Below are 25044 nucleotides of genomic sequence, written 5' to 3' on the forward strand. Positions count from 1 at the left end.
CTCCCCACTGCCGGCACCCTGCAGCCTCCAGGCACCCGCTGAGTCCTTGTCGGGTCACTGGGCAACTGGTACCGGTTGGGGCTGACCTGTTGGAGGGCAGCTCTGCAGAGAGGGACTTGGGAGTCCTGATGGGCACCAAGTTGCCCATCAGCCAGCAATGTGCCCCTGCGGCCAAGGTGGCCAACAGGCTCCTGAGGGACATTAAGAGCGTGGCCAGCAGGTGGAGGGAGGTCATCCTCCCCCTCTGCTCTGCCCTGGGGAGGCCACATCTGGAGCGCTGGGTCCAGTTCTGGGCTCCCCGGGTCAAGAAGGACAGGGAACTGCTGGAGAGGGGACAGCAAAGGGCTGTGGAGATGCTGAGGGGCCTGGAGCATCTCTGTGCTGAGGAAAGGCTGAGAGCCCTGGGGCTGTTCAGCTGGAGAAGAGCAGGCTGAGAGGGGATCTCATCAATGCTCAGCAAGAGCTAAAGGGTGGGTGTCAGGAGGATGGGGCCAGACTCTTCTCAGTGGGGCCCAGCGACAGGACAAGAGGTAACGGGCACAAACTCGAACATGGGAAGTTCCACCTAAACATGAGGAGGAACTTCTTTGCTGTGAGGGTGTCAGAGCCCTGGCACAGGCTGCCCAGAGAGGTGGGGGAGTCTCGTCTCTGGAGACATCCCAAACCCGCCTGGAGGCGTTCCTGTGCCACCTGCTGTGGGTGACCCTGCTCTGGCAGGGGGTTGGACAGGATGATCTCCAGAGGTCCCTTCCCACCCCTGCCCATCTGGGATTCTGTGATTCTGCACACACAGCGCTGTCCGCAACTTGTGCCACCGCGGCCGAGGAGGCCACTGGGCAGGTTACGGACCCCTGGTGTCACCCCACATCGACACACTCACACGCGCATGCAGGGTTGCACCGATGTGCTTGCACCCTGCGGGGCTGGTGCTGTCAGCACAGCTCCACCACGGGGACCCCCCCCCGTGGGACATCCCCCTGCCTCGGCAGCTCCGCAGGATCCCGCTCTGCTGGATCCCCTCGGTGCAGGCAGCACAGGCCAGTGCAAAGCGAGCCAGCCCTGCCCGAGGCGATGCACCCCACACGGGGGTGCAGGAGAGGTGCTGTCTGCGAGCAGGTCTGGGGTTCCCCCCCCAGAACCCCCCCTCGCAGACAGCCCCTGCTTGCACGCACCCCCCCGGCCCCAGCGCACAGGGCAGAGCAGAGGATCCACGGGGAAATCCTGGCCACCGCCGCACTGCAGGCTCCCATTTCATCCAAATACAATCCACCCCCCCGGCCCCGGGGCCGCGGCGCCTGGCTGGGGCCCCCGCAGCTGGCCCGGGCAGGGCTGAGGGCTCCTGCATCAGCGAGGGAATTTCCAGGCTCCTGATCCGCTGCTGGAGACAGCACCTGGGGCTGCCACTGTCACAGGGGGCTCCCAACCGGTGAGGGGGGGTTCCTGACCCCCCCCCTGCCCCGGGACCCAGCGCTTCCCCCTGTTCAGTGGGGCTTAGCAGGGCTTCTGCTCCCTCCGAGACTCGCCCCGGGAGCAGAGGGATTTGCCACTTGGGATGGGATGGAGCAAAGCTGTTAATAGAGCGAGGGGGGTGATGGCATCTGCCAGGACACTTTTCTGCCCGCTGCGTTCACCCCAGGACGGGCTCACGGCATGAAGGGCATCGCCTGGTGGAAAACGGCCCCAGGACCAGCACAGAGTGGGATGCTCCACGCGTCTCACCAGTGCCCTCCTGGAGGTTACCAACTCCTGCCAAGAGCAGTCGCTCAGAGGTGACCAGGAAAGGGAATTACCAGTTCTCCTGGACACTCTCAGCCTCCCTTGGCTATTCTCCCCTCGGGAACAGGGACTCCCCCCGAGCCCAGCCACAGTCCCCAGCTGCAGTGCAGGGAGGGGGTGGGACACGTGGCGGGCGCCGTGTCCCCCATCTCTGCCTCTCCTACCACCTCAAGCTGCCCACCCACTGGGCTCCCCAGCACCAGGCTGACCCACGAGGCACCTTCAGGGAGGAGAGCAGGGACCCGGCTCTGTGCGTGCCAGGCAGGGCTCCCACCCCCCAAAGGCCATTTGCCGTATCTTCCCATCCTTGGCTCTGGAAAGGACCTGCCAGCCTGTCTCCACCGCTCAGCCACAGCCACCCAAGGCCACCACGGGCCACCACACAGGCACGGCCCTTCCACGGGTGCTTTGCTTTCGGGTGGCGAGCGGCTGGGCACGGCAGAAGGCGGTGGGTGGGCTGAGGTCCTCCTCTACCTGCCTGCCAGCGCCGGCTCCCGGATGCTGGGTTACCCGGGAAACGGCGGATGACATCGCAGGGGAGGCAGGGAAACTCTGCCCGAGGTGTTCGGGATGCCATCGCCGTTGCCAGGGAAACGGCGGGCGACATCCCGCAGGTGAGGGAGGGTGGCGAAGCGGGGGGCCGGCAACGCACCCCGGCTCCCTCTGCCTTCCCTTCCTGAAAAGGGGTCCCTGTCCTGTGCCAGGTGGGAACGTGCCCTGGGGGTGGGCAATGGGGTTGGCCTCCACCTTGCCACCCCCGCCCAGGTGATGTGGAAGGGATTTTCCCCTTGGGGACATTGTCACCCCGCCTGGGGCTGCTCTGCTGGGCTGGTGGCAGCAGGGAGAGGAGCCCTGCGAGCGCTTTGCCGCCCGCTCCCCCGCCGCCGCTGCCCGCTCGCTTTGTCTCCCCGCAGCCATGGGGGACACCTTCCCCTGCCTGCAGCTCCCCAGCATCACCCCATCCTTCGGGAGGCTGCCAGGGGGCCAGGAGCAATCCCCCCCACCAGGGAGAGGGAGCTTTGCACCCCCAGCAGCACTCCCGGCTTGCCTTTGGGTTAACTGCAGCCTCTGCTTTTCCCTCCAAGGGGGCAGAAGCACCGTGGACGCCCCAAGATTTCCCCCGATGCCCCAAACACCTGTGGTTGTAAACAGCTGCTTGCCCCCAGTGGGGATGCACCGTTACCTCAGGCAGGGTGTCGTCCCCCCCTCCCCATTTGATCACACGGGGTGGGCAGGAGAGCCACCGCCGCAGCCCGTCACGGCGGTCTCTGGGCTGCGCTTCCATATGTGCCGGCTGTAGGCGCCGGGCAGGCAGCGAGCTGCAGGGATGCTCCCAGACCAGGCATAAAACCAGCAGGACCAGGGGTAAGGAGTCAGCGGAGCCACAACGGGAGGTGTTGGGGGGTAAAATGCCCGATGCAGCCTCTACCCGCCCCCCGCGCCAAGCACAGCCCCGAAAATGAATCAGCAACCGCAGGCAGCCGGCGCAGGAGGCAGCCGCACCTGGGGAGGCAGCGGGGTTCCCTGTAGGATGCTGCAAGGCAACGGGAACACAACAATCCCCCCTCGGAGGAGTTCAGCCACCCGAGGCGGAGCAGTTTAACCTGCAATGGCAAAAATTACATCAGCCGGAGCCTGCCGGGGCAGCGGGTCCCGCGGGCGCTGGAGGGAGGATCCATCCCCACGCTGCCACAGCCCCAGTGGGGGACGCTCGCACCCCGAACGATGCGGGGGCCGGCTGGTGGAGATGCTCCAGGTCAGGCCGTGAAGCATCTTCGGGGCTGTTTTTTAGTGCTGCCGAGTCTCCCTGGAGCAAGAGGCCCCGAGAACCCAACCCGCCCCGCCGGCAAACCGGCAGCGACGCCGTGGGCCGCGGGGTGCAGCCCCTCGCTGCCACGGTGCTCGTGGTCCCAGGACCCTCCTCAGGTCCCCGCTGCCAGCGCGGCTGTCTGTCAGTTGGAGGAATCAGACACTTGGAACCAAAGCCACCAAAAAAACGTGTCGGGGGTGGGTTGTGGTGGTGTTAAAGTGTCCAAAAAGGGGCACGAGGAAATGGTGCCGCAGGAACAAACCAGCCCTGGGCTGCAGGGGGACGAAGCCCCGCGCCTGAGCCCCATCCACAGCCCTCCTGGACATTCGTTTTAGGGTTTTTCCTGGGGGAGCGATGGGCTGGGGTGCCAGGGAGGGTGACGGAGGATGCCGGGGCACAGGGAGAAGGTGTGGAAGCAGTGGGAAGCAGGAAGGCTCCCTCCGAGCTCCTGTCACCTTGAAGCTCATCCCGAGGGGTCCAAGCACCCGGAGTCACGCCTCAACACCTCTAACTGGGGGGGACACCTCCAGCAGCTCCGCGGGGTCCCTGGGCTGTGGGCATCTGCCAGCGGTGCCAGCCCGGCTACGACCCCCTGCCAGCGTGCCAGCTCTCCCGGCAGATTTGGCGGGGAGGGAGGGAACGGGACACCCCCATCCCGGTGACGTCCGGGCTGTTTCCCAGGGGACCTGGCAGCCCTTCAAACGGCCGCCTTCCCCGCGGGGGCCCCCACCCGGCTCCCACGCGCTGTCGGCCTCCCGCCTTCGTGACACTGAGCTTTAATTGAATTAGACGGTGCTGCCTGGGCAGCGCAGCCTGCAAACCATCCTCGAATTCCTGGGCACGGCGCCCGCTCGCTGTCTGCAAGCCCGTCCCCGTCGTCCCCCCCCCGCTCCCAACCCCATCGCCTCCTCCCCCTGCACTGACCCAGAACCGAGGAGCATCCGACCCACCACCCCCCGCCCCGAGCGAACGAGTGGGAGAGGGGGGTCTGGCCGGTCTCAGCGGGGCTCATTACACACATGATGCGGTTGGAGGGCACAGGGCCCAGGGGGGACACCCCCCACGCCTCCCCCCGGCGGGGTCAGCTGCGCGGCAGCAGCCGGCGAGCCAGCCCGTCCCCGCGCCAGCTTCCTCCGCTACAGAATGTACCGAGGGCCCCGCAGCCCCAGCCAGGGACACGATGTGCTCCCCGCTCCAGGCCCTGTTTTTCCTGGCCGGGCTCCTGCTCCGCTGGCGGCCGGGCCCTGTCACTCAATGCAGCTTTTGTTCCTTCCCCGCTCGCCTCCCTTCACACCTCCATCCCACCCCTTCGGCCCCTCCGCGCGCCCTCCGGACCCGGCCGTGACCGTCCTTGGCTGTGACCGTCCCCTGGCCTCTCCCACAGCTCCATCGCCGCCTTGATGGCTTTTTCCTTCCCTGCGAGCGCTGGCCGCGGCAGAGGCGATGCCATCCTGCTGTCAGGGCAGCCCGGCATCTCCAAACCCGCAGGCAGCATCGGGTACCCGCCAGAGCTCCCAAACCCCATCGCCCAGGAGGCAGGAGGACGTTGTGCCCTTTCTCCGGCTCACGGCCTCATCCTGCTCCGTGCACAGCCCATGGTTAACAGGTCCATCCATAACTCACCCACGTGTTTTGCGTACAACCAAGGCGAACGTCTGCCCCTCGCAGGGCTCAGAGCCGTGCCAGCCCCACCGCTCCCCACGCTGATGCTGTCCCGGCCGTACAGCACGGATCCCCCCCCTGCCCAGAACCCCCGGGGACACCCATCCCCGCTGACACAGGGGTGAAACCCACCGGCGATGGGGATGTGGGGAGGGCAGGACCCCGAGCTGCCCGCGCAGGAGAGCTGAGCATCCTTCGAATCCTGACACCGCTGGGAAATGAGTATTTGAGATCCCAGTACAGCAGTTCATTCCAGGTTCCCAGTTTAAACATTTCCTACAGTAAAAGCAAATTAATCGCTAGGAACCAGAGCTGCCGACCCGTCCTTCAGCCCCGCGGGAGCTGGCTCCCGGCTGCCCAGCGCCGCCCGTTTTCCTGCCCTCCCCTTTCAGCCAATTTGCTATCTTGGCTGGTTGACCCAAATTTGCTTTTCCTTTGTGGCAAAAACCTCCCCACCAGCAGATGCTGCCCAACTGACCCAAAACCCAGCTCCCCACAACCCAAACCTTCGCTGACCCCAGGAGCCATCCCCACGCCCGCCGGCTTGGCACAGCACGGCACAGCCAGCACCGGGATCCCAGTGCTGCTCACGCTGGGAATGGTACAAATACAAAAACCCCAAACGCCTGGGCACAGCTGGGCATGAGGCCAGTCCTCCTGCCCCACAAACGCAGGCTGTGGGGCTGTAAAGGGTGAGGATGAACAGCAACCGTGTCCCCAAGAGCATCCCTACAGCCACATGTGCCACCGCTGCCTCCCCAGGCCCCGGAGGGGGCATCCTGCCCCCATGGCTTGTCAGGGAGGCAGAAGGGACACGCTCGCCCGGGCAGGGCCCTCATCACCCCCAAAATCACCGGCGGGTCTGGCTGCCGAGCATCCTCACGGCCTGCGCTGGGGCAGTCGCCCATAGGGCTGGGAGCCCCCAGCTCTGCAGTTCCTGGGGAACCCCCAGCAATGCAAACCCTCCCCGTGACAGCACCACCGTCCCCCCCACACACCCTGGCATCACCCAGCGCTGCTCCCTCCATCTCTCCATCCCCCCATCCCTCCATCCCTCCATCTCTCCATTCCTCCATCCCCCTATCCTTCCATCTCTCCATCCCACCATCTCTCCATCCCTCCATCTGTCCATCCCCCATCCCTCCATCCCTCCATCTCTCCATCCCCCATCCTTCCATCTCTCCAGCGCCCCATCCCTCCATTTCTCCATCCCTCCATCCCCCTATCCCTCCATCTCTCCATCCCACCATCTCTCCATCCCTCCATCCCCCCATCCCTCCATTTCTCCATCCCTCCATCCCCCTATCCTTCCATCTCTCCATCTCTCCATCCCCCATCCCTCCATCTCTCCATCCCTCCATCCCCCCATCCCTGCGCCCCTCCATCTCTCCATCCCCCATCCTTCCATCTCTCCATCTCTCCATCCTCCTATCCCTCCATCCCTCCATCCCCCCATCTCTCCATCCCTCCATCCCCCTGTCCCTCCATCTCTCCATCCCACCATCCCTCCATCCCCCCATCTGCTCACACCCCTGCCCATACCCCGGCAACAGCCAAACCTGCTCCCACCTCCAGGCACCCCACGATTAAGCCGGATGGCATCGCTCCTGCCTCCCCAAAGCCCCTCTTTTTTTTTTTTTTTTTTTTGGACACCCCCCCACACGCACTTTTTTCTTTTGCGGCTGCTTTCCTCCCTGGCGGCTGGGGGAAGGGGGGGGGGGGTCTTTCCTGCATCCGTCTGGCAGCGGAGCCCCTGTCGCCACGGGGGCATTAGCAGCAGCGCTGCGGGGAGCTCCCCGGGGAGGAGTAAGTGGATCAAAGGGTTTTAGCAGCAGACGGCTCCCAGACAGATCTGGATCGTCTTCAAGGCGGCCACTTGCGGCTACAAATGCACTTTCTGCCTGCCGCTCCCCAGCCAAAAGTTTCACACCGGTTTTGATGGCGTTTAACCCCTCGCTGCTCCCGGCCCCGCAGCCGGATCCCGGCTGGATGGGGGGGGGGGGGTCTCACACACACACACCCTCCGCCGGGCAAATCCAGCCCCGCAGGAATGCCTGGAGGGCTGGGGGTGCTGTGTGGCTGTGCAGAGACAACCCCCCCAAAAGATGGGGTGTCCCGAGCCGGGCAGCGAAACAACCCGCTTGCCGGTCCTGCCCCCCCCCCCGCCTCCCCCGCCCAGCACCGTGACAAGGGGGAAACTGAGGCACGCAGCGTCGGGGAGAGGATGAGGATGCTCCTGGGCACACGCTCAAACCCTCTCCTGCATCTCCTCCCCAGCCCCTGGCAGCAGGTGACAGACACCGCTCTGTCCCACCCCACCGTCCCAGCCAGCCTACCCCCCCCCCACGTCACCCCCAAAGCTGGCCGGCAGCGTGGCGAGGAGCCGGAGCAGGGAGAGGCTTTGTTGGAGTAAGGCTGCCATGAATTATTCAGAGCGCGATGATAATTATAGGAGCCCCCTGGTTCTGCTCCCGCGCCGCGGGCAGGAGCAGGATTCGTGCTGTGGGGAGGGCTGGGGGGCAGGGACAGGGGTCCTGGGGATCACAGCCATCACCAGCCCCATCTCCCTGGGGCTGTGGGGTGACCCAGCGAGGCAGGAGGGGACCCCACGCACCCTGCCCCCCCCCCTGCTGAGGAGCCCCCTGCCCCAGACCCCTGCAGCTGGATGCCTTGCTGGTTAAACTGGCAGCTCTGGGGAGCCAGGCTGGCCCCACCGCCGGCGCTGCCCACCCCGTGGCGGCTGCAGCACCCCACACTGCCCAGCCCTGCGCCCCACTGCACAGTCCCGTACCCCGAACCCCCCAGCACTGCACCCCGGTCCCCCCACAGTGCTGTACCCCAATGTCTCGCTGCCTCGCTCCCCAAACCCCGGCAGTTGGGGTCACCCTCCCTGAGCCCCACATGGGCACAGAGACGTGTCGCTGCCTCACGGGGACGGGGACAACGGGCACAGGGCTAACTGCCGGGACCCTGCCACCCATCCCGAGAGTACCCCTTGTGCCCCCCCATGCCAAGCCCCCACTTCAAACCCTGTCGCTGCCACCGCAAGCCCAACGCGGGGCTGCCGCTGCCATAAACCCCACAGCCCCGCAGCCGGCACAGGGGGCTGGCAGCCTCCCCGTACAGCCGCTCCTTGGCTGGCGCGCTCAGGCTCCGGGATGGAGGGAAAACAACAGGGGGGTCAGCCAAAAAATACGCACGGGGAGTGAGTGGATCCTACCGCCGGGATCCCAGCGCTGCCTGGCCATGACCGAGGCGTGGGGAACCTCGGCCAGAAGGTCCCGGTGCATGGGAGGACACGCGGTCGGAGGCCAGGGATGCTGCTCGGGTACCGGCAGCCCCACCAGAGATGTGCCCGCTGCCACCCGCCAGCACGGGGCAAGGGGGGGCACACATGTGCCCCGCGGTGCTGGCCCGGTGGCAGCGGGGAGGTGGCTGGACCACCTCTGAGCAACCATCTTCCCGGCACGGCACGCAAGGAGGGGTCCGGCATGCAAGGAGGGGTCAGCCCCATACCCGGGTGAGCCGGACCCCACAGCATGGGGTAACGGGGGGGTCCCCCCAGCCCAGCCGCTGACACACCCCTCTGGCATTTTCTCATTCCATCGCGGGCTGCTGTTGCGCCGCGTGCATTTGCCACGGCCTTGTCAGCGGTGGAAAAAGCCCTATTTTGCAGCGTGGGAACTGCACCCCCAGACCCACAGCGGGGGGGCACATCCCAACTGCTCGGGCTGCCGTGCCACGGGGCGAGGGGGGACAGGGGTGTCCCCTCCAGACGAGGCACTTTGCAGTGACACCCCGTGTACCCCACAGAACACAGAGGGGACGGGAGGCAGAGTCGAGCACACCGGGGCTCGTGGGCATCATCACCCACGTTCCGTGACCTGGGAAAACGGAGCTTCCCGGTGCCCAGGGTGCACCGGGCCAACTGGGAATCCCACCCAAGGGCAGGCGGCGGTGCCCAAGCCGTGACTCCATGGCGCAGACCTCACCCAGGACACGGTGCGTGGGGCAGAGGGCAGGGGGCCAGCAGCTCCAGGAAAGGCAAGCCCATGGCACAGGGTGTGAGGGCACCCTCCTGCCTGCACCCCCTGCCCGCACCCCCCACCCGCACCCAGCAGCCCCCAGTTAGCAGGGAGGGTGCAGCAGGGAGATGAGCTCCAGGCACGGGGCGGGGGGGGGCTGAGTGGGGGGAGGAGGGCAGTGGGATGCGGGTACGGGGTAAGCAGGGGTGGGGTTTGGGGTATGTGGGTTCAGGGCATGGGGTGCACGGGGGGGCGGTTCAAGGTACGGGGTGCGCAGCGGGTGTGGGTACGGGCTTGCAACGGGCAACGTCTGGGTGGGGGGCTGGGCGGGTGGGGCGCACGGCGCAGGGTTTTGGGGGTGCAGGGTTTGGGGTGCAGGGTGGGGGGTGCAGGGTGCGAGATGCAGGGTGGAGGGCGCAGGGTTTGGGATGCAGGGCGCAGGGTTTGGGGGTGCAGTGTGCGGGGTTCAGGGTTTGGGGTGCAGGATTTGGGGGTGCAGGGTACAGGTTGCAGGGTTTGAGTTGCAGGGTGCAGGGTTTGGGGTGCAGGGTGCGAGATGCAGGGTTTGGGGTGCAGGGTGTGGGGTGCAGGGTGCGAGATGCAGGGTGCAGGGCGCAGGGTTTGGGATGCAGGGCGCAGGATTTGGGGGTGCAGTGTGCGGGGTGCAGGGTTTGGGGTGCAGGATTTGGGGGTGCAGGGTACAGGTTGCGGGGTTTGGGATGCAGGGTGCAGGGTTTGGGGCGCAGTGTTTGGGATGCAGGGTTTGGGGTGCAGGGTGTGGGGGTGCAGGGTGCGAGATGCAGGGTTTGGGGTGCAGGGTGTTGGGGGTACAGGGTGTGAGATGCAGGGTGCAGGGCGCAGGGCGCAGGGTTTGGGATGCAGGGCGCAGGGTTTGGGGGTGCAGTGTGCGGGCTGCAGGGTTTGGGGGGCACAATGCAGGGTGAAGGTTCTGGGGTGCAGATTGCAGGGTTTGGGGAGCAGGTTGCAGGTTTTGGGGAGCGGGATGCAGACTTTGGGGAGCAGGGTGTGGGGTGCAGGGTGCTGGTTTTGGGGTGCAGAGCAGTGGCCTGGCACGCTGCGGTGCTGCGGGGGTGGGGGGGGTTCACGCCGCCACGGGACCCCGCGTGCCTGGGGCTGACATTCCCGCCGCTCCCTCCGACGCCCGGCAGCCACCCCACACCCCGGCAGCCGCCCCACACGCCAGGCTCCCCGCTCAGCCCAGGGGCTCCTGCGGGCTGCCGCTGACCGGGCCTGCCCTAGCCGTGCCCGGGCAAGCTGCGCTCCCCATGCCAACCGCGCCGGCTGCTTGCCAAGCCTGGCACGGCTCCCCGCCACCGCTGCGCCCGTCCCAGCGCCGTGCACAGAGCCCGGGCACGTCTCCAGCTGCCTGGCATCATGTGCCCCCCACCCCCACCCCCCCCAACCCGCCGCTGCCCCATTCCCACCTGCCCGCCCCTGCTCTCCAGGGCTGCCCACAGGGCACGTCCCCAGCCCCGGTGCTTGCCGCAGCCCCACAGCTGCGCCAAAGGCGGGCACGGCCGCAGGGATGTGTTGTATCCCGGGGCTGGCACAGCGCTGGGTGGGCAACGGCCGGTCCCCAGGCACAGGCAGAGGCATCGCCCAGCCTCCGCGCTGGGGCCAAGGGCACGGCAGGGAGGGAAACCAGCATCCTGCATCCCGCCGCTTGGTACCCGCAGCCCTGGTGACAGGCTGCGCAAGGCATCAGGTGGGGGCTGCCGTCGGGCTTCCATATTTGCCTTAAAAATATGAAATCCAGCAGGAAGCAGAGCAGCCCCGTGGTCCCCGTCACCCCCCGTCCATAGTTGAGCGCGGGCGAGTCCCGCTCCGCCGCCACGCACGCGCGTCCACCGCCCAGCGTCCCGCCAGAAACCGAACCCCGGGACCTGCAATTAATACCTGCGATAGAATGGAGCTGATTATAATAATTGGCACGGTAATTGCGTTACACCTAGGGAAGGGTGTAAGCAGAAAGCCCTGCGAAAGAGATGCTTTGTCTTTGCTTTTTTGTTTTCTCTCCAGCTCGCAGGTAATAGCCAGGAATGGGCAAACCCTCTTTTAATGGACTCTTAATAATGCTGTAATTTCCCTTTGCAGGGAAAGTTTTCCAAACAGTCAAAGATTCAAAACAAAGCAATGATTGTTCCTATTAGCATTAAATTCTACTCTGGGAGAGAGAATAAATCAAGCAAGGGGATTCAATTCAAAACAGAACTATAAAAAATCCAATAATGATTTTTTAATATTAATAAGAAAAATATATTGTTATGCACCCTTAGCATTTAAACTTCTAATCCAATCAGCGCAAAGTGCAGAGATAAATCACAGCCGCAGAGGAGAAGGGAACAACCATCAAGCAGGCAGCAATAAAATGCTGTCTTACATCCCTGGGACAGGCATAGGTTTGACAGTCTCAAACAAAAAAAAAAAAGAAGGGAAAAAAAAAAAAGCCGAAATTTATGAGCCTGTCGCTCCACAAGCTTGTTAATTCCTTCCATCTCCGCACACGTTCTCCACCTGGGGCAGGGAGGGCGCGAGAGCCGGGCGAGCTGCAGGCAGGAGGTGACACAGCATCCTGGCTGCTGACCCCATGGACGCGGGGACGGAGCCGGGGACTTGCCCTTCTTCATCCCGCGTCACCCCGCAGGGTCGCGGCTGGGCGGCGGGACGGGACGGGCTCCCGGGGCCCTGCGGGACGGAGCCAGCGGAGCTGCTGCTAAGGGAGGTGCCAGGCGCGGCCCCAGGCGTGCTCCCAAGCACGGTCCCCACCGTGGTCTCCCCAGCCTCCGCCATTGGAGGCTGCACGGGGCGTTTCCGATCCCATGCTCCCCAACGCACCCAAGAGCCTGGGCAGGCTCCAGGGATGCTCGAAACATCGGCGCCCACCAATGCGGTGCCCACGCCCGCCAGCATCGACACACCGGTATGGAGCCAACGGTCCCCACGTGGCCCCCAGTCCCCCTCCGCTCCCCGTCCCTGCCTGCAGAGGGAACAGCCCGTCCCATCGCACAGGTCCGTACACGCGGAGCGGCAAAGCATGTGGCCACGTAACCCCCCCTCCGGGCTAGGAGATGCCCCCCACTTTGCCAGGGTCACAGCCCAGAAGAACCCCGGCCAGGCTCCCCCGTGGCCCGCGCCGTGCCGTCCTCGGTGAACTCGTTACACATAACAGCCCCACCATTCGCCGCTGACGCAGCCGCAGCCGGACTATTCCCCCGGATTTATCGGCTCCAGCCAGCGATGAGCCTGGGCAAGCTGCAAAACGCCATGAACAGTGGCCAGCGGGTCTCAGCTCCCCCCGGGTCCCCCCGAATCTCAGCGGTCCTGCCGAAAGCAGCTACACCCAAGGGGAGGGAAACGTGGAAGAGCAGCAGCGGGAAGCGGGGGGGCAGTGAAGCACCTGCAGCTGGCAGCCCCGGCCCAGCGATGGCCGAGGACAACAGACGTCTCAGCCACGCAGGGAGTTCCCGGACGGCTGGCAAACTGCTGACGCCACCAACCCGGGCGAGAGGGCATTTGGGGACAGGGGGACGGACACGCTGCTCCTGCTCAGGAGCGCCCCGAGGCTCCGATCCCGCCGGATCCCAGCAGCTGAACTCCTGGGGAGGCTGGGGCGGGGTAGGGTGGGGGGGGCAAGGGATTAATTACAGCTATTACAGGTCCAAACCTGACGTGTTGTGGAGCGTTTCTGATCCATTTTCATTTCGGATGATTTGGGCAGTGGGTCGGGGGGCAGGTGCCAGGCTCGTCCCCATGGTCGCCAGTGTGGCACCACTTGGCTCCCGTGCAGCCGGTGCCATCCTGTCCCGGGGTCGCAAAGCCCCGGGAGCCGAGGGCATCCAGGCCCCCCTGGCACCTTGTGATATGTTTTAAGGAATAAAAAAAAAAAGAGGTGATATATCCCTGCACCTGGCTTTTGGGCTCTCCTGCGGACAACAGCCAGGACCAAGGTGGCTGCACGGCCCTTGGCGCGGACCGACAAGTGGCACTGGGAGCACTGGGCTTGGTGGCCAGTCCAACCAGATGGGGGGCCAGAGGCTCAGCCTTTCCCCCATGGGGTTGCCCAGGGAGCCCGCGGAGGGGGGACCCGCATCCCCCCATCCCTGCACCACCCTGCCGTCCCTGCCAGCCCGGCTGCAGGAGTTGATGCCAGCGGTCCCCGGGGTGGCACGGCCACCAGCGCATGACTGGAAAGCACTTGGGGACCTCAGAGCGTCAGCGGTGCCACCACTCCCACCACTGCAAGGCTTTCCCACCGGACTCCGAGCAGGATGCGGCACCCCGGCACGCAGAGCCCATCCACGGCACCGTCCCCTGGGGACCCTGGCTGGGCAGGGAACTGGCACAGCCCCGCGAACGCCCATCTCCTCCCAGTCCCGCCGGAGAGGAGCCAGACTCCCCGGGAGACACCACGGCTGCCTCCGGGAGGGCAAGGGTCTGGGCTACCAACGGCGAGGCTGCGGGCAAGGGGATGCGCCTGCCGGGAGGGCACCCAAAGCCCGGCTAGGGGGTGCGGGCAGGGGGTGGGCGAGCAGAGGGTGGGGGCGGTTTGGGGAAGGGGAGGTTGAACTTTTGAACCAGCAGGCGGGAGAGATCAGTGCATTACCTTAACGCGAGTTAAAAATAACCGTCTCGTCTCTTGAAATGAGCCTGTCTGCAATTACAGCTTGGCATGTCTGCTCCGGAGCGTCCCCGGGCTGGCACCGCGCCAGGCGGCTCCCAACAACCCTCGCCTTTCTTCCCTCTTCTTGGGGGGAGGCTTTTCTTTTTTTTCTTTTGTTTTTTTTTGGGGGGGGTTGGGTTGGGTGGTTTGGGTTTTTTGTTTGGTCCCCCCCCCCCCCGCCCCCGCTTCCCAGGAAATCAAAGGCGGCTGCTCGGCGCCCTGGCTGGGGCTCCCCACCGCCTGCCCAGCCACGGCGGAGCCTCCAAAAGCACCCACCCCCTGCGGCACCCACCACCCCACAGCACGGCCACCTTGTCCCCCACCCCCATCCCCTGAGGACACCAGCCCGTGCCCCTTCGATGGCCGTGCAGCGGCATGAGCCGGCCCGAGGCGCGTTGGAGGGTCCATCCCCGCGCACCCCCCACACCCCCGATGCCCGTCGGACCGCAGGGCGCGGGCGCACGTGGGAGCCCGGCACACGTGCACCGTGTGTGGCGGTACCACGCCCCGAGCGCACGGGCACGGGCGTGCGAGTGGACACGTGCGAGTGCCGGCGTGCGTGCACAGGCGGCGGATGCCCCGCGGCATCGCTGCCCGCAGCTCCCCGTGCTCTGCCCAGCCCGGCAGGCAGGCACGGGCAAGGGTTTGCTTGGCCCAGGGAGCCCAGAGCTGAGGCTGGCATGCGCGTCCTGGCATCCCCCCCCGTGTCCCCATTGCCAGCACCAGGGGCTGTTTGGGAAACCTCTGTACCCGAGGGGGGCATAAGTGGGGGAGCAAAGCGTGGGAGGCAGCGGTGACCGGCATCGACCCCGGCACCCACACCCTGAGGGCCAGCGGGCAGCAGAGCCCTGTAGCCTCCCTGCCGCCAAGCCCCAGCACAGCCCCATGGGCACAGCTGGGTGCGGGGGGTGGCAGGGAGGGCTTGGGGGGGGGAAAGGATGAGCCCCCTCCTGAAAAAGTGGGCAGCAGCCACGCAGACCCCAACATCATCCCATCCTGGTTGCTAACTCCTCTAGGGCAGCCCCCAGCCCCACGGGACGGCCAGCAGTCCCAGGGGGGCTGGACACCCCATGGCCAGACCCATAGCGGGCGACAGCTCAGGATGCTCTGGGATGCTGGAGCATCCCCACTGGGAGGGAAAGGACCGGCCCGCTACAGGGGTCCCGGCACCCCCTTCCCAGCGCTGGCTGCCTTGTACTCCTCCTCCTCTTCCTCCTCCTCCTCCTCCCCGCAGCGGGTGAAAGCAAGCTTTGTGCCGGGGCTTTCAGTTCTCCTGGCTGGCGCCCGGCCAAGGCACCACATAATAATGAACAGATGCTGGCCAAAATGAGCTTCAGCGGCAGACAGGCGAGCCTCCCCGCGTGTCCTTCCGTAACCCAAAGTGCCTTTCACCTCGGCACTAATCAGGCACCTTCAGCGGGAAGAGAGGAGCCGACGGGAAGTGTTGGGCTAATTAAAAGTAACGCGAGCGGGGAGCCCACGGCGGTGGGTGCGGGAGGGCACGGGGGAAGGCTGTTGTGTCCCCCGTCCCCTCCCCGTGCAGGCAGGGCCGGGGTGCAGTGGGGTGGCAGGGCAAGGGGGAGACCCCATACCCAGCTGCAGAGCATCCCCACGGGAGACCCAAGGGCACGGTGACACCACGGCTTGGGATGGACCCCGGGGATGGAGGGAGCAGCCTGGGGCTTAGGGTCCAACCGTGCCCGGACCCTGCTGCGGCGGTGAAGAGGGGAGATTCATCCCCTTCCTGCATGCCCCCTCTGCGAGGACACGGTGGTGACAGGGGTCCAACCCCGCTCCTGAAGCTTGGGGTACCTCCTGCTGACGGCAGCATCCCAGCGAGGATCCCACCAGGATGGGAAACGGGGCCAAGGCGCTCCAGCTCGCTCCCACACCCCGCCCGGCCCGACCCGCTGCGGGCACGGCCTCCCTGCGAAATATTTACGAGGCTTTTTAAGAAGTACGAAGCCAAGCACCGGGAAATTAATTCACTTCCCAGCCCAGGACGCTGGCCCTCCCGTCACAGCGCCCGGCAAGCGGGAGGGCGGGATGCACGCAGGGACGGATGGAGGAAACGCCAGGCTGCGAGCGCTCTTCTAGTCCGCAGGATCTTAACTGTAGCTTATATTCCAGCGGTTATTAAAAATAAAGGGGGGGGGGTGCGATGGGGAAGCTAAGAGCAGAGCAAGCTGTTCATTTGGAGCCTTTCCCTTGGGTTTAATAAAGCCCCACTCACTGCTGTAGTATCATTTTTATGCTATCATAAAGCCGGACCATTTAGCAGGTTTGTGTTACTTCAGCAGTTAGCGCTGCATGAAAAGCCATTCCAGAAGAAGGGGCGGGGGGGGGGGCGTGAAACAACAAAAAAAATTAGAAGGAAGATGAAAACCTCCAAAAGGAGACAGAAAAACGAGGCGGGAAGGAGGAGAGGAGCCGGGGGATCCCTCCTGGCCGTGCCACCAGCAGCACGTCTCGGCAGCTCGGGGGGAACGCGTGGGCCCCCACCACCGTGTGAAGTCAGGGACACACAAGGAGTCTCCGCTCCAGCCCCGGGACACTAAAGGGTGGGGTACCCCCGCCCAGAATCCGGGGGGGACCCCACCTGTACTGTGGGAAAGGGTTGGGGGGGCCCCTCGCGTTGCATCGGTGGGGATTGGAGAGCCAGGATGGCGTTTCCAGGGGGATGAAGCGGAGGGTTTCCCCAGGGTGAAGGAGGTGGCAGCTCCTCCCAGCCCCGCTCAGCCCCCCCCGGACAGCTGGGCTCCCCAGCCCCTCTGCTCCCAGCCGTGGGCAGCTCTCCGGGGAGCATCGGGCTCTCCGTGCCGCTGGAAAAATCGCCATATATGGAGAGGATGGGGATACGTGAGCCGAGCCGAGCCAAACCATCCCATGGGAGCCCCGACCAGGCACCCCCCGTGCTCAGCCTGGGGCTGTGCCCCCCGCCGAGCCCCCCAGGGCCGGGTGGCACCCACGCTGCTAAGCCCGGTGCAAACGGGAGCGAGCCCGCTGTGCAAACCAGAGCCGTGTCACCCCTGAGCCCTGTCACCCCATCCTCCCCAGAACTCCCCCCTTCGCCACAGTGTCACCCCCCCCCATGACACCACCCGCTTCCTCGCTGGCACCCGGGCTGCCCGCTGCAAGGGGAAAGCCATCCCCATTGGTGCCAGGCGCTGGTTTTCAGCCTCGCCAGCTGCACAGGGCAATGTCCCAGGCAGATGCACTAGCCACTAGCCCCCATGCAAGAGGGGAAGAGCAGGGGCTCAGGCGGGGGGTGACATCGGTGACAGAGCGTGCAGAGCCAGCAGCAGCTCCCCCGAGGGATGCTCTTGCTGTGTCCCGGCAGTGCCGGGTGGCTTTGTGCTTTGCGCCGGCAGGGACGGGGCCAGGGCCATCCCTCAGGGGTCTCCGTGCCCAGCAGGGAGGGGAAGCACCCCTGGGTGCACCCAGACCCTTGGGCGGCACGGGGCACTCACGCCGCACCCCCACCCAAACACCCCTTCCAGCCCTTTTTCTCCCCAATTCGTTTCCATCCTGCCCTGCAAAAGGGAATGTGGCTCCTGGCAAGGGGGGGGATGCTGTGCCTGGCAGCCCCCGGCCCCGAGCACGCCGCGCTCCCGGCTCCCCCGGCCCCTGCCCAGCACGCCACCGACCCAGAGAGGTAAAGGAGGAGGAGGTGTCGGGGAGGGCTGGGAAATTAAGGTTTTCAGCGCTGTCAGAGCCACATCAAACAGGCACCCACCAGCTGATTGCTTGATTGTTGTATTTTGGATGTCAAACCGGAGCAAGCAGAAACCTTTAAAATGCATCAGTGCCGCTGCCTTTTTGACGGAGGGTGTTGGTTTCCCATTAACAAGTGGAAAGCGTGAGCTGGAGCAGAAAACTTCAAGCGCTTTGGAATTGATAAAATAACAACTCCCTAATTAAGCAGATCTGTCAGTCAACGGGCGCCTGCTGCCCTGCATCGGGAGCAGCAGCAGCAGCTCCGCCGCACCAGCCCAACGTGCCGGCCCAGCCCGCTGCAGCGCAGGGGAGCCCCGGGGGCTGCAGAGTCCGGGGCCGGGGAGGTAGGGAGGGGGCAGCGGCCGCAGCATCCCCCCCTCCCCAAGAGAGAGACCGGGCTCCTGGGCCTGATGCTGAGCACAGCTGAGGTGTTCAGATGCCCTGCCTCAGTTTACCTCGCCATACAACCATGTAATGCAACCCCCAGCTTGGCGCGGAAGGAGAGGCCTGAGCCCCAAAACGCACCCCGTGGCCACATCCTTCCCCTCCAAGAGATAATTAACCAGCCTGGGGGAACATATCCCCGACAGACACACCAGACACCACGGCCGGGTACGGGTGCAGCATCCCCATGGCCAGCTGGATGCGGGAATGGGTCCTGCTGGGAAAGCCCCCCAGCCCCGGAGCAGGGCAGTGGGGTTTGGAGAAGTCCTGCCGGAGCAGCAGCAGCGCAGGCAGCACGCCACGGGGATGCCGTGCCCTCGGCTGGGCTCCCAGACCCCCGCAATCCCGCTCTCCCCAGCGCGGGGAGGCTGCAAAGGAGCTAATTAAAGGAGCAGCCCATTACCCGAGACCCCCCTCCGACACCGCTGCGCTGGGTAATGAAACGCTTTAAATCTGCGATGCTACTCCCAGGCCTGGGGCAGGAGGGACGTGGCATCTCCAGGGGCTCTTTAATAAGCCGCCAGCAGCTCGTTACTCCAGAATTGACTGCCCAGCGCTCCGGCTGCTGCCCCGGCACCAGGAGCTGCCAGCCCGCCCCGGGGAGGGACGCTGGGGGGCACCCAGGGAGTCCGGGGCCAGAAGGGACGTGGGGCTGTGGGGAAGGTGTTTAACCCCTGCCACGATGGTGTCCGAGACGGCCAAGCGGAGCGGGGCTCTGCACGCCGTTTCTCACCCCGGGCTCTGCCAGCCCTTGCGCCCAGCTGGGGATCGGGCACCTGCAGCACCAGGACAATCCCGAGGTACCCGACCCCCAGGCCGGGGTGAGGCAGGGGGGGTCACCGGGTGGTCCTCCGTGTCCCGCCTGCCCAGCAACTGGGAGAGCACCGGGCCGGGCTGGGCCGGGGGGTTTAAGCCCCAGTGCCAGGGCGGGTGAAGGGGGGCTGCCAGGAGGGAGGGGGCAGCAATGGTGCCTCCCGGGCAGCAGATCCGCCTGCCCACAGCCCAGGGGAAAACAGGCAGAGGCACAGCGGAGCCACTCCGACCTGGAGATAGGCCGTGGAGGCAGGGAGCATCCCATCCTGGGGTGCACCCAGGCGAACACCCCCCGAGCGAGTGGCTCCTGCAAATGTCCCTTGGTGCCCAACAGCAGCGGGACCCCGAGCATGTCCCCCCCCTTGCACAGCACACACTATGAAGCCTCTGGGGACGCAGCCCCCTTGAGGAAGCCACCAAGCCCCATGGCAGGTGACAGGGCTCCGTTGCCAGCACCCCAGGCAGCGCTGGACACAGGCCCAGCACCATCCCTACTCCAAGGGACAAGGGACACCAGGAAGGGCGTGGGGGGCAAGGGACAGGGCTGAACAACCCGCGTTGCTCCCACACGCTCCCTGGTGGAGGCTTTGCCGGGAGAAGGTGATGGCTCACAGGTCCCCCATGACTCTGGGACACATCAGGGGACCCCCCCCCCCCCGGGTGACAAGTGACACAGGGAAAGGCCACTCCTGCTTCCCAGGAGGATGCCCTCCAGGGTGGCCTCTCCCCAGGCTGATGCGGGCAGGCAGCGCTACCGTCACGGCCTGTCCCCACGCCAGGGGCCAAAGCCGGTGCTGGAGTAGGCGGGACGGGAAGCCTGTGCCACCTCGCGCACCCGCACAGGCACACCCGCGCGTTGCCACTGTCCCCCGCGCACGCCCTGGCATGCCCAGAGAGGACACAGGTCACTGCTCCGTCCCCTGCAAGCTGGAGGTGGGTCAAACCCCAGCACTTGCCTGTGACAAGGCCAGCTGTCCCCAGCCGGGTCCTTCCCGCCCCGGGAGGGCTTTGCTCCATGGCCTTGGCTCCTGTGCCAGCACCAGGAGACACGAACTTCCCCTTTCCCTGCTCCCTCCCGGCCACGGGCACACGAACTGCCTCCCAGCGCCATCCCCTCGCCCTTCAGGGACACCAGGGGCTCCCCAAGTGTCCCACACCCCCAGCGACGCACAACTCCCCAGGAATCCCTGCGCTCCTCATCCCAGCCCTCCCCGGCCACCCGTCCAGAGCCCCGACAAACCTCTCCGGTCATGTCCCCAGACCCCATCGGTGAGTGTCCCCCACTGTCCCCAACGAGTGCGAGTCCTGGGGAGACCCTTCTCCCTCGGCGCACGCCCAAGGCCAGGCAGGTCTCACCCCAGGTGGAGGTTTGATCAGCCTCCTGCAACCTCCGCAGCCCACAACGGCCTCCCCGGGTGACTCTCGGCACTGGGGGGGGGGATGCCAGCTGCCCCCTGCCCACCCGTCACAAGCAAAGCAAGGCAGAGAAGACGCCCAGCCTCCACCGCGACACCAGCTCCCACAGCCCCGCCGCAGGTGCCGCAGACAGACGGAGTCCGGCCTCCCTGCCCCAAAAGAGCCCCATTTGCAACCAAGAATGAGAGTGGGGCAGGCCGGGTCCAGCCACCTCAGACGGAGCCAGGGCACGTTGTGCCAGGACCACAGGCTGGTATTAGAGCCCCCGAAGCCTCGTTACACACTAATCACACTGGAGGTGACAGGGCTTAGGGGAGGGCTTAAGAGAAACCGTCTCCTTTTTACTGACACCATCTGGACACAGGCAATCTCTTCCCCCTTCCCAGTGCGGAGCCAGGCGAGCGCCAGCCGGAGGGGCTGGGGCCGGTGTGACCCCCAGGAGCGGGCACCCCCCATGCCCTCACGCGGTGCCGGGATGGTCCACGTGATGCAGCCCCAGCTGGCACCCAGCGAGAGGGGACTGCTCCCTGTGCCAGGGATTTCTGACAAGCCCATGGTGCCAGCTGGGAGCAGAGCCAGTGTGGAGCCGTGGGGACCATGTGTGGCCCCCGGGAGGGGGACACGGCCCCGGGGAAGGGGAGGGCCAAGACAGGGGAGACGTACTGAGTAAAAGCGCATCTTTTTGCCCAGAACTGGGTAAAAGCCAGCCCAGAGACACCTGTTTGGGGACAGCCTTCCCTCCAGCTGTCCTCCCGGGCATGCCACCAGCACTCACGGACCCAGCACGGACGGGGTGCCCGCAGGAAAGGTCAGGCAGAGCCGTGGTGGCAGGATTGTCATTCACCGTACCCCAGCATTCGCAGGCCAGCGGGAGAGCTGGCCATGGCCCCCTCCCCGCCGCCATCCCCCTCTCCCTGACCTCCCCGGGGAGGACGGCGGCTCGGCGCTCCAGCTCTATGGCACCCGGCTCCATGGCACCCAGCCCCAGGCCAGCGGGTGAACCGGGGACAAGACCACCCCGCTTCCAACACGCAACGCCTCCAAGCACCGGCTCCCCCCAAAACTTGACCAAGCCCTTTTCCCCCCAACCACGAGGAAAGCAGGGATCCCCCCCAGCCCAGGGCGAGCTCCGGGGGAAGCATCCAAGCCCCGGTGCACCTTGGGGAGCAGGGGGGGAAAGTTGCGCTGGGGGTCAGGGGGGGTCAGGTACCTTCCAGCCGGCAGAGCTGTTGCTGTCTCCTTTATCCTTAAAGTAGGGGACGTATCGCACCATCCAGTCGTAGATCTGGGAGAGGGTGAGGCGCTTCTCCGGGGAGCTCTCGATGGCTTTGGTGATGAGGTCGGCGTAGGAGAGGTTGCCCCAGGCGTTCCTCCGGGAGGTCTTGGCCTTGCGGAGCTGCCCGACGTCCGCGCCGGGGGGCGGCAGGGAGGCGGCGGCGGCTCCTCTGCGCTCCACCGGGGCCGCCGCGTTCTCGGTTCCCTCCCCGCCGCCGGCCGCCAGCGCCGGGGGTCCCCCCGCCGCGCCCCCATCCTCCTCCTCCGCCGCGAAGTCGGGGTGCGGGAGAGGCCAAGTGCAGGACCGGGGCCGGCTCTGCGGCTCGAAATCCGGGTCGATCTCCACCTGATGCGCCTGGAGCTTTTCTTCCATGGTCCCCTCCCCGCCGCTCCCCACCCCGCTCCCCCCCAAACCCCCTCCCCGGAGTTACTGGTGGTTTCCACCCAAAAAAAAAAAAAAAAAAAAAAGGAGAAAAATTTAAAAAAAAAAATAAAAAAGAAAAAAAAACACAAAACGAAAACACACGAGCTGGAGCGGAGTGCGAAGAAGGGCTCCAAGCCCGGCTGGCGGGGGAGAAGGGAAGGAGGAGCCGCGGGTCCTGGCGGGGCGCGGGCAGCGCAGCCCCGGGTCCGGCGCAGCTCTAGCAGGCGGCTCTGCCCGGCTCCGCGCCGGGGGACGGGCGGCTAACGGGAGAGACGAGCCGGGGGGGACGCTGCATATTCATCGGTCGCCTCTCCGGCCCCGGGCGAGACGGGGGGGTTGGTTTTTTGGTTTGGTTTTTGGGGGGGTTCGCTGTTTTTTTTTTTTGGTTGTTTTTTGTTTTGTTTTGTTTTTTTTTTTACCAACCGCGGAGCTCCGGAGTCGTTCCCGGCACAAAAGGCGGCGGGGCGGCTGCGGGCGGGCAGGGCGCGGGGAGTGCCGCATCCATCGGCGGGGGCTGCACCGGGCTGGCGGCGCGGTCAGGCAGCAACAGATGAACCGGAGCGACCGGCGGCGGGCGGCATCCTCTGCCGGGGACCGGCGTACTCCGGGCGGCGGGGCACCTGGGCGGGGAGAAGCGGGATGGACGGACGAACGGACGGACGGACGGATGGGGCGGGGGGAGCCCTTGGCACGGCGGGGGGCCCGGCGCTAAGTCCGGCGGCGCGGCGGAGCCATGCTGGCGGGCGGCAAACGCACCTGACAGCGCCGGGCGAGGGCGGCGGCGGGCGGCGGGCGGGCGGCGGGCGGCTCCCCGCCCCTACGCCCCCCCGCTCCGTTTCAGCGGCCGCGCACCTGCCCGCCGCCGCCGCCGCCGCCGCGCTGCCGCCACGGGCCGCATGCTGGGGCGGCCGCCGTTCGGTTCGGTTCGGTTCGGTTCGGTTCGCTGGGTTCGGTTCGTCCCTCCGTTGCCCTCCTTCCCTCCGCCGTGCCCGGCCCCGAATGCGGCCGCCGCCGTGACACGGGGGGAGGGCCCGGAGGGGCGGGGGGAGGGCGGGGGCGGGGAGGGCCCCGGCGCCGCGCGGGGCAGCGGCGGGGCGGGACGGAGCGGAGCGGCCCCGGCACCGCGACCCCCCCACCCCGGTCCGCGGACCCCCGGCGGCGGCGGCGGCCCCACGTGCGCCCCGGGCGCCCCCCATTGTTGCCCCGAGCCGCCGCCGCCTCCTCATTGGTGGGAGGCGCCCGGCGGACACGCCCCCCCCGCCCGCCTATTGGCGCGGCGCCGGCGGGACGCTCGGCGGAGGGGGGGGGGATTGGGTAAGGGGGGGGAGCGGCCCCGCCCCGCGTGTGACGTCAGGGGTGCCGGCCGCATCCGCGCGTCACCCCGGGCAACGCCGTCCGCGGGACACGCCCCTTTACTACGGAACACGCCCCCTTCCCCGCGGCCACGCCCCCCAGCGCGCGGCCGGGGAGACCCCCCGCGGGCGGGACACGCCCCCCGGCAGGACACGGGACACGCCCCCCGCGAGAGGCCCCGCCCCCGGCGCGAGGCCCCGCACACACCCCCAGGGGTCCCGGCGCGGCCGGTGGCTCCCCAGTGACGTCACCGCAGGGGTGTGAGGTGGCGATGAGGTCACACCCAGCGGGATGCCCGCAGCCCCCCCTCCCCGGCCAGGCGGGCGGCAGGGGGGCGGGTCGGTTCCCCCCGGCGCTGCACCCGCGGTGGTGCCCGCTCACCCCGCGCCCACGGGGACACGCACCGGTTCCAGCGCCCACTGGGGGTGCGTGCCTGACCCCCCCCCACCCCCTGCCTGCACCGCACCAGGGGGGACCCCTCCCCATGCACCCACTGGGGACACACACCCGCCCCAGCACCCACTGGGGACACACACCCCTACATCCACTGCAGACACACACCTGTACCCACTGGGGACACACACCTGCCCTTCACTCCCTGCAGACACACGCCTGCACCCACTGGGGACACATACGTGCCCCGGCACCCACTGGGAAGACACATCTGCACCCACTGGGGACACACGTCTGCACCCACTGGGGACCCACGCCTGCCCCAGCACCCACTGGGGAGACACGTCTGCACCCACTGGGGACACACACATGCCCCGGCACCCACTGGGGACACACGCCTGCACCCACTGGGGACACACACATGCCCCGGCACCCACTGGGGACACACGCCTGCACCCACTGGGGACACACACATGCCCCGGCACCCACTGGGGACACACGTCTGCACCCACTGGGGACACACGCCTGCCCCGGCACCCCCTGGGGACACACGCCTGCACCCACTGGGGTCACACACCTGCCCCTGCACCCACTGGGGACACACACCTGCACCCACTGGGGACACACACATGCCCCTGCACCCACTGGTGCCCGCAGCACCTCTGTGTCCCCCCCCTGCCACCGCACACCCAGGCCATCTCCCCCACACTGCCTGCTCTGACCGTCCCCACCCCCCACCCAGCCCTCCACACCCGCCATGGGGACGTGCCACCAAGCAGCCCGGGTTGCGCTGGGGCTTTGTCACCCTGGCTGCCACTGGTTGGGCCTGTGCCTTTAGCGCCATGGTGACATGCCACGCTCCTCCTGCGGCCCCGTTCATTGTCCGAGGGGACGGGCTAAGGTTACCCAAGCAACTCTGAAGCTGATGGTTCCGGCCTTGAAGTGCTTGGCCTGACAGCTCTAATAATATAATAAAGTATAATATAATCTAATAAATATAATATAATGTAATAAATATAATACAATGTACAGGAGGTACTTGACAAGTGCTCTGTTTCACGCAAACTGCAAGTGGTGGCGGTGGCTGCAGGTGCCCCAGCGTCCCTGGAGGCACATCCCAGCTCGCGGGGGGTGAGGGGTTGCGTTCGCCACCCCCTGCCCTGCAGACGGGGACCTGCTGGCCGAGCCCCACATCCACCGGTTCAGCTGGTCCGGCCGGGCTGAGCCTGAGCCAGGCTGCCACCAGACGTGCCCT

The 25044-nt window shown here is 66.4% G+C and overlaps 1 protein-coding gene across 2 annotated transcripts in view; it reads right to left on the minus strand.

Moving 5' to 3' along the window:
* Positions 1-23191, minus strand: part of FOXO6 (forkhead box O6) — a 43454-nt gene extending 20263 nt beyond the window's left edge. The window contains exons 1-2 of one of the 2 annotated variants that reach the window (XM_074563184.1): positions 22800-23191; positions 21555-22663 (exon numbers count right to left, since the gene is read on the minus strand). In XM_074563184.1, coding sequence (XP_074419285.1) covers positions 21555-21992 — 438 coding nt within the window. In that variant the 5' untranslated portion in view covers positions 21993-22663; positions 22800-23191. Of the gene's footprint in view, positions 1-21554 lie in introns of both variants that reach the window. The other variant, XM_074563182.1, reaches the window with a different exon arrangement.
* Positions 23192-25044: the final 1853 nt, after the last annotated feature.

Source organism: Larus michahellis, chromosome 19 (genome assembly GCF_964199755.1).
Source record: "Larus michahellis chromosome 19, bLarMic1.1, whole genome shotgun sequence".
Lineage (NCBI taxonomy): Eukaryota > Metazoa > Chordata > Aves > Charadriiformes > Laridae > Larus > Larus michahellis.